Here is an 11,894-nt window from a genome sequence, read left to right as displayed (position 1 = left end):
CATCTGCAGCTCTCATCAAAAGTCACATGCATGGAAGCAATCGAAGTGTCCCTCGATGGATGATTGGATAAAGAAGTGGTGCATATATACAACGCAATACTACTCAGCCATGAAAAGAATGAAATACTGCCATTTGTAATGTCATGGATGGATCTTGAGAATATCATGCTGAGAGAAGTCAGATGGAAAACGTCAAGAACCGTATGATTTCACTCCCGTAGGATATCAAACTAAAAGCAACACACAAGACAAAAACTCATAGACACAGACAACAGTATGGTGCTTATCAGAGAGATAAGGGGGTCAAATATACGTGGTAAAGCGGGAGATTTGACCTTAGGTGGTGAGCACAATGCAATATACAGATCATGGTTTACAGAATTGTACATTTGGACCCATTTTAGTAACCAGCGTCACCTATTTTTAATGAAATTTTTAAAAACTTACCTGCAGAAAGGATTGTGTCACCACGGCTCTGCAAGCTCGCAGAGGGGAGGCCATGCTGCTTAAATCCAGAAACGGCTCGAAGTGCTTGGAGCTAAAGAGAATCGCTTGGTTTTCTGCCCCCTGTTGAAAATGGCGCGGGTCAGTTGGGGGCTGACGTGAGGCAGTGCTAATGTGTGAGGACAAGATTTCCTGTCGCTACGCACCTCCCTGTGAAACGCTGTCAGCGTTTGGAGGCGCCCAGTGGCTGTACAAACGCGAGGTCTGTTAACTGATTTTTAGTTCAGATGGAGGTGAACAGCTGCCTAGTGATAGAGAGACCTGTCGATCTAGCTCCTGCAGACTAGGGGTTGTACCCTGAGCTCAGCCCTACTGAGCTTACTTTTCCTTGGGTGGGGTGTGTGTGTGTGCGGTAATCCATCTGTCCCTGCTCCCTCCCTTCCCATCCTCTCTCTCTCCCTGGTCTTTCTTCCTTTCATTCTACCTCCTTCCCTTCCTTGTTAGCGCTCATTCTGATTTCTGGTTTTCTCTTGAATTTGCACGAGGAAAATCTAACGGAGCCGTCTTGACATTTAAGTTCTTAAAGCTGAAGCCCGTTTATCGGAACACAGTAGTTGAAAATATGGAAACAGCTTAGCCTTCCCTTTCCCCTCTTCTCCATTTCCTCATTCCTGAGATCAGGGGACTTCTCGTGGGTTGGTAGGACTGTTGCTTTGATGCAGAAACAGTGGATGCGAACAGTGGTCCGATGAGGCAAGATCCCCAGAATAGATACTGAAGAGAAGGGTTAAGTTTTAGCTGATGTTTAAAAGCCCTTAAGAGATGCCCAACCCGGCTTGGCCTAAGAATTTATCAGTAATTCCCTTCTAGACTTAAAATGGGGACCGGCCAATATATGGTCACGTTCTCCCTTGGTCAAGTCGGTTGGTCTCCTGACTCTTCTGAAGCCTCCTCGTTCTCGTTTGCCCAGTACGTGCCCTGCTTATGCCCGGGGTCTGTGGGCTTTACCGATCCTTTCTCCCAAACCTTTTCTAACACAAGAACCCTCGATCCTCCCCCATGACTCCTGCCAACTCTGCCCAGCTTTCGCTTATGTCTAAGGTATCTTCTAGTTCCAGCTGACTTAAAAAATGTAATTAAGGACACAAAATATATTATCTAGGAGATGAAAAATTTCTCAGGTTATTTTATCCCATCACAATCAATTTATTCTCCAAGACGTGATAGTTTCTAACACTGTATGACCTAAAAGGAGCATATTAAATGTCCCAAAGTGATCATATAAATATTATCTAGGTTCTAGGCTGAGTCTAAGAAAAGGAAAGCTGATTGCCTTTAGTCATGGAGACTGAGACCGGAAGTGTGATTGTGTGTAAAATACCAAGAGTAGCAAATTCCAGGGCGACTGACAAAGATCTGAGCTGCCTCATGCTGCTGACTTTTAAAATATCCCATATATGCGTTTGCAGGTCCCCCGATGTCTGATTTGTAACCTCCTCAGAATAATTTATTGGAAAAAGATGCTCCCTGTTTAAAATTTCAACTCTGTGAGATGGCCAGACTCTCTTATCACCTCTTTAGAGACAGCCCTCTGCCACAAAAACTGGTTGAAAAATCTCGTCAGATCCAGAAAGTATTTGCTTTGGGGCCTGGGGGTCAGGAGGCGTTATGTTGAGGGACTTGCCCAGTTGCCACTTGCTGTTCAGAGATAAGAGCTGACCTCAGAGAAGGCGCTAGGTCGGCTCAATCTACTAAGTTCCAAGGAGCAGGATTTACTTATAGCATTACTCCCATGTGCAAAAAATTATCAATTTTAAAGTTGCCTACTTGACTGTACATACCCTGATGTGATTTTTAGAATTGCAAGGGTAAAAGGAGGTGTCGTGGGAAAGGAAGATGCACGTCTGAGTTGAAGTCAAGCTCTACTCCTTATATTCCTTTCTTGGGGCTTCGGTTCCTTTGAAGAATTGAACTACACAGGTCTCTAAGATTCTTCCAAAGTCTAGTAGTGGATGATTCTCGCTTTGCTCCAGCTTTGCCAGCTGGCTTGGGGCAGGGCAAGAAGGTTTTTTATCTTTTCTCAGCCCAGTTTTCTTTCTGCTTATTATACTAATTCCTTTATGTGCTTCAAAACCCTAGGTTAAAATAAACTTCTAGCCAATTCCCACTAAAATCTTTCTCATACAAGGTTCACTAGTACCTCTGAGGCAGGAACCACAATGCCAATACCTGGTAAACTCCCACTGCAAAAACTTTGCAAACTCTCATAGTAAAAGATAGCTGTTAAAAAAAAAAAGAAAAAGACTGTAATTGAAAGTCTTGTGATAATCGTATGTATTGATCTCTGCATTCATTTTCACCATATGTAATATTTTCTTTTTTAGAATGAGATATTCGGGAGCAATTATCTTTGATAGAGAGTCCCATTAAAACCGTGTCATCTTTAAGAATTTTTGGAGTATATATTTTCCATGCTAATTCAAGCACTTCTTGAGTCCTTGACAAATATTTAACATGTGAGAGATTTTATGTATTTTTAAAGTAAAAGAGTCTGAACTTATTTATAGCAGACATCATTCAAGAGCAAATATGTATCCATGGAATACTTTCTGAAGAATATCATTTTCTTCCTTTGTGGTTCTGTTGTATGCCATTAGGTAGCAAATTTTAGATGCTAATAAATATCAGTTGCTTAATGGAAGGCAGTTTCTAGTCATTGACAAGTTAACTTCCTGAAGGAGAATCCCACAAGCTGCATATCCCTTCCTCAGCTGTACTCACCCAAGCAACTTTGAGCAAGATTTTTTTTGTTGTTAATTTACCAGGGGCCACTGCACTTTGGTACTGGGCACATGGCTAAAATCCCAGTTCTGCCCTCAAAGGGCCCGGCATCAGGTGAAGAATGATCAAACCGACAGTTACAGGGCCCGGGGCGGGCGTGCTGTGGTGGAGGCAGGCACAGCGACGTGATGACAACGCTGTCTAACGCGAAAGGCAGCCTTCCCCACGGCCCCAGCTTCAGGAAAACGACATCTGGCCTGAATTTGTAAGAGTGAATATCAGTTTGCCTTTATTTTTGTGATTCGGTGGTGGTGGTTCTTACTTTTGGATAGTGGCAGGGATTCGAGGAGGAGGCAGAAGGGGGTGTGTGTCCAGATGCACACTTAGGTTTTCTCATTTGTCCCCGCTACTTCAGGCCAGTATTTAGCTCAGGTAGCATGTGTGGGGCAGCTTGGCCTGTCTTGCAACACTGCAGGCAGACATATACATCAAAGGGGCCCACTGCATCCCCAGGGACAGCGGTCCTGGCAGCTTTCCTTTGGCTCTGTCGTCAGGGTCTCCTGGCCCACTGTGCTTCCTTTAGGTGTAGTCCCCTTATAGGAGCCAAGGAGATGGAAGCTTCCTGCTGGAAGCCAAAATAACGTGCAAGAGCAGGACTGGAAGCGCCACGTGAGGCGAGCCACCTGCCAGGAGGGCACCCACAGCACACTGCCATTGCTGTTGCACGAGGACCGGAATTCTAAAGCGGGGCTCAGCTCGCTGATTGGCATGTGGTACCAGCTGACTTAGATCCTCCCTCCGTGCCAGCTGCCGGAATGTGTCACTAACAAGAACTCGTGTTTGCTGCTGCCAGAGGGACTCTGCCGTATCCGTCCGTCAGATTTAAAAATAATCAAAATGTTTTCCTCTCAGGTGTTTAACCAGAAAGATGGAGGGAGGCTGGCAAATGATGACGACCCAAGGAAAAGCAGGGGCCCAGTTCTGTCCCTCCAGGCTCTTAGGGCGAGGGCGCCGTGCGTTTCTGGCCGTGGATCAGAGAAGAGCATGCTTCTTCATCGGCCCTTCGCCCCCTCACCTGCTAGCCCCCCGAGGCCTGACCGCAGGGCAGAGGAGCTGTTTCAGTGCTTCACAGCAGGCAGAACAAATGCCCGGATGCAGTTCCCCCAGCCCCAGCTTCACACCCCAAACATCCCCGCTTTGGACCCCCACATTTCGGCCTTCCCAGGAAGTCCCATGCATATATTTGTAAGGCAAATGAGTGAATTAATGTTAATCTGCGCCCTTTCAGTTCAGTCCGGCTGGTTTCCTTCTCTGTTCCTCGCCCTCGGGGGTCAGTATTTACCTCAATAAGTCACGAGACTATTTCCAAAGTCATGATGCAACATTTCTCTGGGACCGAAGGCATCAGGGCAACAGTGCCCTTGCTTTCGCCGTCTCCTGGCTCTCATGACCTGCCCTCCCTCCAGGCCTTTGAAGCCCAAGGGGGCTCTGGACACGGACTGGGCTGTGGGAAGCAGCGGTCCTCCGCCTTAAGCCAGCCGTAGACCCTGAAGCACTTCCCAGGCCCGCAGCCCCCACATTTGAGCCCTGGGAACGGAGAGGAGTTGCCACTGCAGAAATGAGGAGCTGAGTTAGCCTTAGAGGAGGTGAGGCTGGAAGGAGAGACCCCGTTAGAAGGTAGCGGCAGCCCCGGCCAAAGATGACAACTGCCCGATCCTAGGCAGAGGACAGATTCAAGAGGGGCTCGGTGGAGAACAAAGGGGACTTTGTGGCCGATTGGCTGTGAAGATAAGAGACAGGCAGCTTCCCAGGTAATTCCAGGATTTGTGGCTGGGTGGCTGGGCAGATTGTAGGGCCGTTTTTGAAACGGAACAGAAAAGGAGGAAGTGGGAGGGGAAGGGGATGATGAGTTCAGTTTCGATTCCATTGAGTTTGAGCTGCCTGTGGCACAGCCCTGTGAAAAGTCAGTAATGTGAAAAAGAATCCTCGTACCCGCAAATACATTTATTTCATTCGGATGCTCCAAAGACCCATTTCTGTGGGCTCCAGATCTCTAGGCATCTAGCTCTGTGGGAGGACACCCCAGAAGATCCCGGAGCAGCACCTCCGTGCCGTGCGCGAACACGTGCCCAGTGGACGAGCACCCTGAGAGCAACACTGATTTATTTAACATGAATTCCAAACGTGTGAAATAGGATGGGCCCCATGTTTATTTCTGAGTTTTAGGGTTCATGCGCGTGCTTCTGCTTTGCATTCTCTCTGTGGTTTCTAACCTGCCTAGGATTGGGTCTTTGACTTTGTCATCTCTTGAATTCTGACTCGCTCCAAAGGCCGAAGAGCGTGGCCACGGTTCCCTGTCACTTCTGATTGTTAAAGCTACTTCCCACCTTGGCCGTTCCGACCCCTGCTGACCTGGTTCTCTGGCCATCTGCAGTCTCTCAGTGCCATTTACGTCTTCGCATATTAGAATAAAGTATTACGCTGTTTGCAGCCACACGCCTCTGGGAAAGCGGATCGTTTCTCGGCCGCATTTCCTTGCTGTGCCCTTGGTGTTTCTGAGCTGTCCTCTTTAAGCACCGAAGCAATTAGTTTGGAGAAGGCTGATTCTTCAGGGTCCAGTGCTCGCCTGCCTTTCATTTGCTGAAGCTGTATTTTAATGAAGTTGTTTCATCTTTGTTGCCAAACACTAGAATTTTGCTGCTTCAATTCTAATTATCTCGACTGGCAAATGCTATGTTTTATTAGAACTCCCAGGGGCTCTGTTTATTAAATGTTCATACACTATGGCGTTAGGCGCACAAATTAGGTCAGCGGTGCTTATCAGTGGGTTATGGATGAAGGAGTTAAACATTTTCACCATATTCTTAAAGTGCAGTGAGGGGGCCTTCCGTGGCTTTGTGGGGTGTCAGTGATGCCTTCTTAGCTTCTTCCTCTCTCATCAGCCAGGGCTAACTCCACGAGTTTGAATAATGTGGCTATTCACGGCGGCTCTAGTATGTATTTTCGTTCTTTGGGATAAAAAGCTCATTTTTTTTTTCTTTCTTTCTGTAGTTGTCTAATACCTACGTCTTTCCTCCTGGGTGGTATGTCTTACAGCATAGTTACATGTAGTAAGGGCTCCTGTGAAGCTGGGCGATCCCAGTGGTGGTGGCACAGGGCAGGGCACGTTGTGTCATGAAAGGAGGGAGGGCGACATCACAACAGCAGTCCCCAAACAATTCTCTGCTTCTTTCCACCTGCACTCTCAAGTGGTGCCTCCCAAAATATGCCTCCCGAATAACCCCATGAGTCCTCGGGAGGTGGTGTCTAACCTGGGCGTGTGGACTGGCCTGCTGGCTCTGACACCCCTCCCTCCTCTTTCCTGCTCGGAGTCTGGCCGCCAGGCAGCGCTGCGTGGTGATTAGGGGCGTGGCTTCGGCCACGCCACCGACTGAATCCCAGCTTCACCATTGAAGAGCCGGGCGATCCTTGCCTCGCTAACCTGTGTCCTTATCTGTAAAAAGGAGAGATCTGTGGCCGTTTCAGTGTTTTTGTGAGGACGAAATGAGATGACACAGGTGAAGTGCTTGGGGTACACGCCATGGCACATAACAGTAGCACATCCATGAATTGTCACTAGTGCCTTGCCCCATCTCAGCCCACATGGCTGCTCCGCCCCTGCCTGCCAAGATCAGCACAGAAGCTGCTGGTGCCTGGGCCCCGGCCTGTGCCAAAGGCCCTGCTGCAGGTCATTGTCACTTGTTTCCGTCTCTCCTCACACTGCTTTCCTGGCACGTTTGGGGTGCCTGTGGCGTGGACTCCTTGCTTTATTTATGAGCCATGGGGAGTAAAGAAAAAAAAAATCAGGATTTTACCTAGCCTTCTGTTACACTTCCTTTCCCCCCGGGGACTCGGGTGTACCTTGGGGGAGGGACTGTCCTAGAGGCACATCTCATGAGGACACAGCCTTCCATCAGAATCGCATGCGCCCACCCCGACGCCCGCGACTCTGGCCCATGGTCTTTGGACCAAACCCGTCGTTTCCTTTGCCCTTCACACCGGTTTTCCACGTGTGCCCGAGAAGCACTCTGGTCCCACATATTCATGTTCATGTTTTCTCCCTTCGTATAATTATCTGCTCCGACTTTAAGGAGTAAATGTGGTGTTTTCCGATGCCAGTTTTCCCCTGTAGGCTAGTGTGGTTGTGAACAGCAAGAACAAACTGATTAAAATTGCTGAGACGAATGGAATAACTCAGTGTGATAGAAGTTAATAGAAGTGTCCTAAATTCATATTTACACCTTCTCAACTGCCCTTCGCATGCATTTAGCAGTCTTTCTGGGGGGAAATTACAATCTAGGCCACTGCAGGAGCAGCCCCAGTTCCCCTGGCGAACCGCGTCGTCCTCCGGGACAGGAGCAGGGACTGTGCTGTGCCCCGCACCCACCAACATACACCACAGAAGAAGTGTGTGTACCTACAAGGGGAAGAGTACATAAATATAATTCAGTAATATAATTCTTATAAGCACTTCTTTATCTTGAACAAAGTTCACAGTCTATGGATGGTTTGAAAACCAACAACAAAGAAGCTAAACAAATGTTTTAAAAACTTTTTAAATTTTTTAGTTACAGGTGACAGCATAATGTTAGACATTTATATAACTTATGCAGTGATCCCTCCGATAAGTCTGGTCCCCACTGACACCATGCAGTTATTAGAATATTATTGACTGTATTCCTTATGCTGCACTTTACATCCCCATGACTATTTTTATAACCAGCAATTTGTACTTTTTAATCGTTTCTCCTTTTTCACCTCCGCCCCACTTCCATCTCACCCCCAATCTGGTGACTATCTAAGGCTATTGAAAAGGAACCATTTCTCTGTCTGGTTGCAAGATTGTTGGTCTCCTTTTTATTCCTGTATGAAATATTTTGTACTGAGTCCTCCCAAGAGGCTTCTGACAACCAGAGTAGTGGGGGCTTCTGACAACCGGGGGTACCTTAGCTGTGCGCCCCTCTGCAGAACGAGCAGTGGGGCTGGCGAGGCCTTCATTCTGCGGTGCTCTGGGACCCTCAGGTCAGGAGTCTCAGAACCTGGTTGGCTGGGCTGCGATGCTGACTTCGTGTTCAGGGGGTGGTACAGATTCGAAAAGCTGGCTTTTGTATTAAAATAAATGCCTCCGTCAACTAAGTGGCACTCACACTGTGAGCACAAGGAAAAACTGAAGTTTGGCCAAGAGCATCAAGGTGTATTTAATCATTAAAATTATGCGTATCAAAGGAACCATGGATATGTCTCCAGTAAGATTGACCTATATTTGCTTACAGACTGGTCTTTGAACAAAGAGTGGTATGTGTTATTTTACTGAATGGGACCAAAAAAAGATTTATTAGCTTCTCTTTTCTTCACACGAATAGGTTTCCTATGTATCGTTAGTTACTTTATCATGAGTAACATGTCATGTCTTGTTGGTGCTTATTAATCACCCTTTTCTTCCAACCAACGGTAAGAATAATTAGATGAAATTGGTGGCAGACCATCGCTTCCACATTAATCTTGAGCTGATGTCAGTGAAACAGTCGAGCATTAATATCCACTCTTAAGTGTGTGTTTCTAAAGAAAGTTAGAAATTTTTAGGCATCTGTATTTGGAAAGCAAACCCCTCATCTTGCATCAAGCAAAGCCAGAGGGTAAGACACAAAATCAAGTGGCTCCATGAGTGGGAGGCACATGTCTGTTGACAGCAGCTTCAGAGACAGAGGCAGTGCTGTCTTTGTGAACTCTGGGAACTGTGTGTCCATGAGGGGACACCCCAGCTGCTCTGCTGCTTGTCCTCACTCTGAGACTTGGGTTAGTGGAGCCTCTACCATCTGGCCATTACTGGTCACCAGGGCAGAGGGCAAAACAGGACACTGAAGGCAACAATGGCCTTTAAAGCTTCTGGCCAAAGGAGTTTAATTGGCCAAAGCAGGTGTCATGGTCAGCTCTAATTACAGGTGGGCATTAGCATTCTCGAACATCTTCACAAATCATCTTCGACCTGTTAACACCACCTTTTTCACTGTCTCCTGCTTTCTTGATCAGACTCACCAAAGCTTCGTCTACTTTATTGGTCTTTCCAAGGAACTAGCTTTCCATTTTAATGATCGATGTACATTTTTGGCTCTGAGTTATTACAAATGGACACAAATTTCCCACTTTTTTTTTTTTTTTTTTTTAGCATTTTTTAGCATTTTTTAGCATAGCATTTGTTGCCTTCTAAGGCATTATACCGTATACTTACTTACTTATGCCTGTTTGTTTCCTATTTCTGTGAAGACAGGGATCCTAATTTTGTTCACAAATATACCTCAAGTGCCTAGAACAGTGCCTGGTACATAATAGCTATTAATTATTTGTTGTGTAAACTAATAAATATGATATAATTTTTTTAAAAAATAGAGCAAACTATGTACTTTTCTGTGTGTGCGTGTGCGTGCGTGCGTACGCGAGAGGCTGGGGGAGCAGAATGAACAGGAAGAGTCCTGGGTGGAGGCTACTGATTGTTCCTTTTTAGGGTGGGACTAGTTATTAACAGTGGTCAAGGGCCAGGGCCAGGGTTAGAGTGAGGCAGGCTAGACACCTTGCAGCACTCACTTCTCGTGAGCGCTGGCATTTCACTGACCTTTCTTCTTGTCCCCTATGTGTGTGGCTTACCTTACTCTAGTCCCAGAGCTTAGACGTGCTCTTTATTTTGATGTTATTTGAAATTTCATAGTTTCAGTCATAATCTGTGTTGTTCAGAGGAATGAAAAAGGAAACTAAAGCAAGTTATTTTGGGGATCCCTTCAAAATTACAAAGACTTTTTTTTTTGTCTTTAAGATGAGAAATTAAGACTGAAGAATTATTTTCTTCATTTTCTTTAGGACCAGAGTTAATCCCTGCTCTATAATGTTGTGTTGGGGGAAAGCAAAAGTCACTCGTTTAGGTCTCAGGTGTAATTTATTACACCAAAGCAGTAATGCAGTAGGTCATAACCATCAATATATAAGAGGCTTATGTAGGACAATATCAGTACCACTTTACTCTTGAAATCGCAGGACTACTTCTTTAAGTAGTGTTCTTTTGTGATCTCAAAATGACTGTCAGGTGTGTGGCCTCCTAAGTTTCATGTACTTTATTTCTGGTCACTCTGACTCTTTGGTCACCCGCTTAAAGCACAGAGGCCTGTGTGATCGTCTTTCAGTCCATGGTCAGGGGGCTGCGTACGGCAGCACTGTTGCTCTGAATGGTGCAGGCTGCCACCCAAGGCACTTAACTCACTGACGGGGAGTGCCTCGACGCAGAAGCGTGTGCTTCCTTCAAGTGCGAAGAGATGATCACGGGCCCTTGTGCAGAGAATGAAGGGCTACAGGCTACTGGATCATTTGTCTTTGCGATGTAATCGTTTTTCTGTAAAGTTGTGATGAAACTTGCAATCTGTTGCAGGAGCGTCAGGAGAACTTCCTGGGCAACACCACGCAGAGCGTGATCGCACTGCTCAGCAATCTGGTCTCCTGCAAAGATGCGAATGTGAAGCTACTCTGTGAACAAGGTAAGTGCTTCTTAGAGTTCGTCTTTGATTCTGTTGAGTTTTGCCTTTTTGTAAGTTTTCACATCTTACGTAGTGGGAAATCAGGAAGTACTATTTAAAGTTGATCTGTTAACATTGATGTTTAAGTATCTACAAATAATAGTGTTACTAGCAAAAAGGGGAAGTGTGGTTAGATTGTGATAGTTTCCCTACGTTAATTCATTCTCTTTCATGGCACAAAGTCAGTAGGCACTGCTCAAAGGTAATCGACTGATAAGTAGAAGTATAAGGTAGTATTTAGATTTATTGCTGCTGATTGAAATAAAAACATATGTGGTCAAAAGCATCTTGTAAAATGAGATCTGTTGGGTTGAGGGTGGCTTTACTTTACATCTTACGCTTGTCTGCAGTCTTACAATTTAAAACAGCCTCCCCATCATGAGCGTCCCCCACCAGCATGGTACATTTGTTATCAACGCTGAACCTACTTTGCCACATCGTAATCACCCAAAGTCCATAGTTTACCTTAGGGTTCGCTCTTGGTGTTGTACATTCTGGGGGTTTGGAAAATGTTTAATGACATATATTCATCATTATAATATTATACAGAGTATTTTCACTGCCCTAAAAATCCTCTGTGCTCTGCCTGTTAACCCCCAACCCCCGCAACCCATGATCTTTTTACTGTTTCCATAGTTTTGCCTTTTTCAGAATGTCAAACGGTTGGAATCATACAGTATGTAGCCTTCTCAGATTGGCTTCTTTCACTTAGTAATATGCATTTAAGGTTCCTCCATGTCTTTTTATGGCATTTCTTTTTAGCACTGAATAATATTCCATTGTCTGGATGTACCACAGTTTATCCATTCTCTTGCTAAAGGATATTTTGGTTGCTTCTAAGCTTTGGCAGTTATGAATCAAGCTGCTATAAACATTTGTGTGTAAGTTTTTGTATGGACATGAATTTTGAATGCCTATTTGTAAATACCAAGTAGTATGATTGCTAATTTTATGCTAATCATTCAGTTTTATAAGAAATAACCAAATTGTCTTCTTTCAAAGTGGCTGTATCACTTTGCATTCCCACCAGCAAAGAACGAGTGTTCCTGTTGCTCCACATCCTCACCAGCA

The 11,894-nt window shown here is 45.5% G+C and overlaps 1 protein-coding gene across 1 annotated transcript in view; it reads left to right on the top strand.

Annotated features, from left to right (window-relative positions):
• Nucleotides 1-11,894, top strand: part of ULK4 (unc-51 like kinase 4) — a 386,787-nt gene that overhangs the window by 201,563 nt on the left and 173,330 nt on the right. Inside the window, 1 exon segment of the mRNA XM_015591710.2 lies at nucleotides 10,679-10,784. Within this exon segment, the coding sequence (XP_015447196.1) occupies nucleotides 10,679-10,784 (106 nt within the window).

The sequence above is a fragment of the Pteropus alecto genome, unplaced genomic scaffold (assembly GCF_000325575.1).
Source record: "Pteropus alecto unplaced genomic scaffold, ASM32557v1 scaffold156, whole genome shotgun sequence".
Lineage (NCBI taxonomy): Eukaryota > Metazoa > Chordata > Mammalia > Chiroptera > Pteropodidae > Pteropus > Pteropus alecto.
The sequence above is the reverse complement of the archived record's forward strand: the minus strand, read 5'-3'. Positions and strand labels throughout refer to the sequence as shown.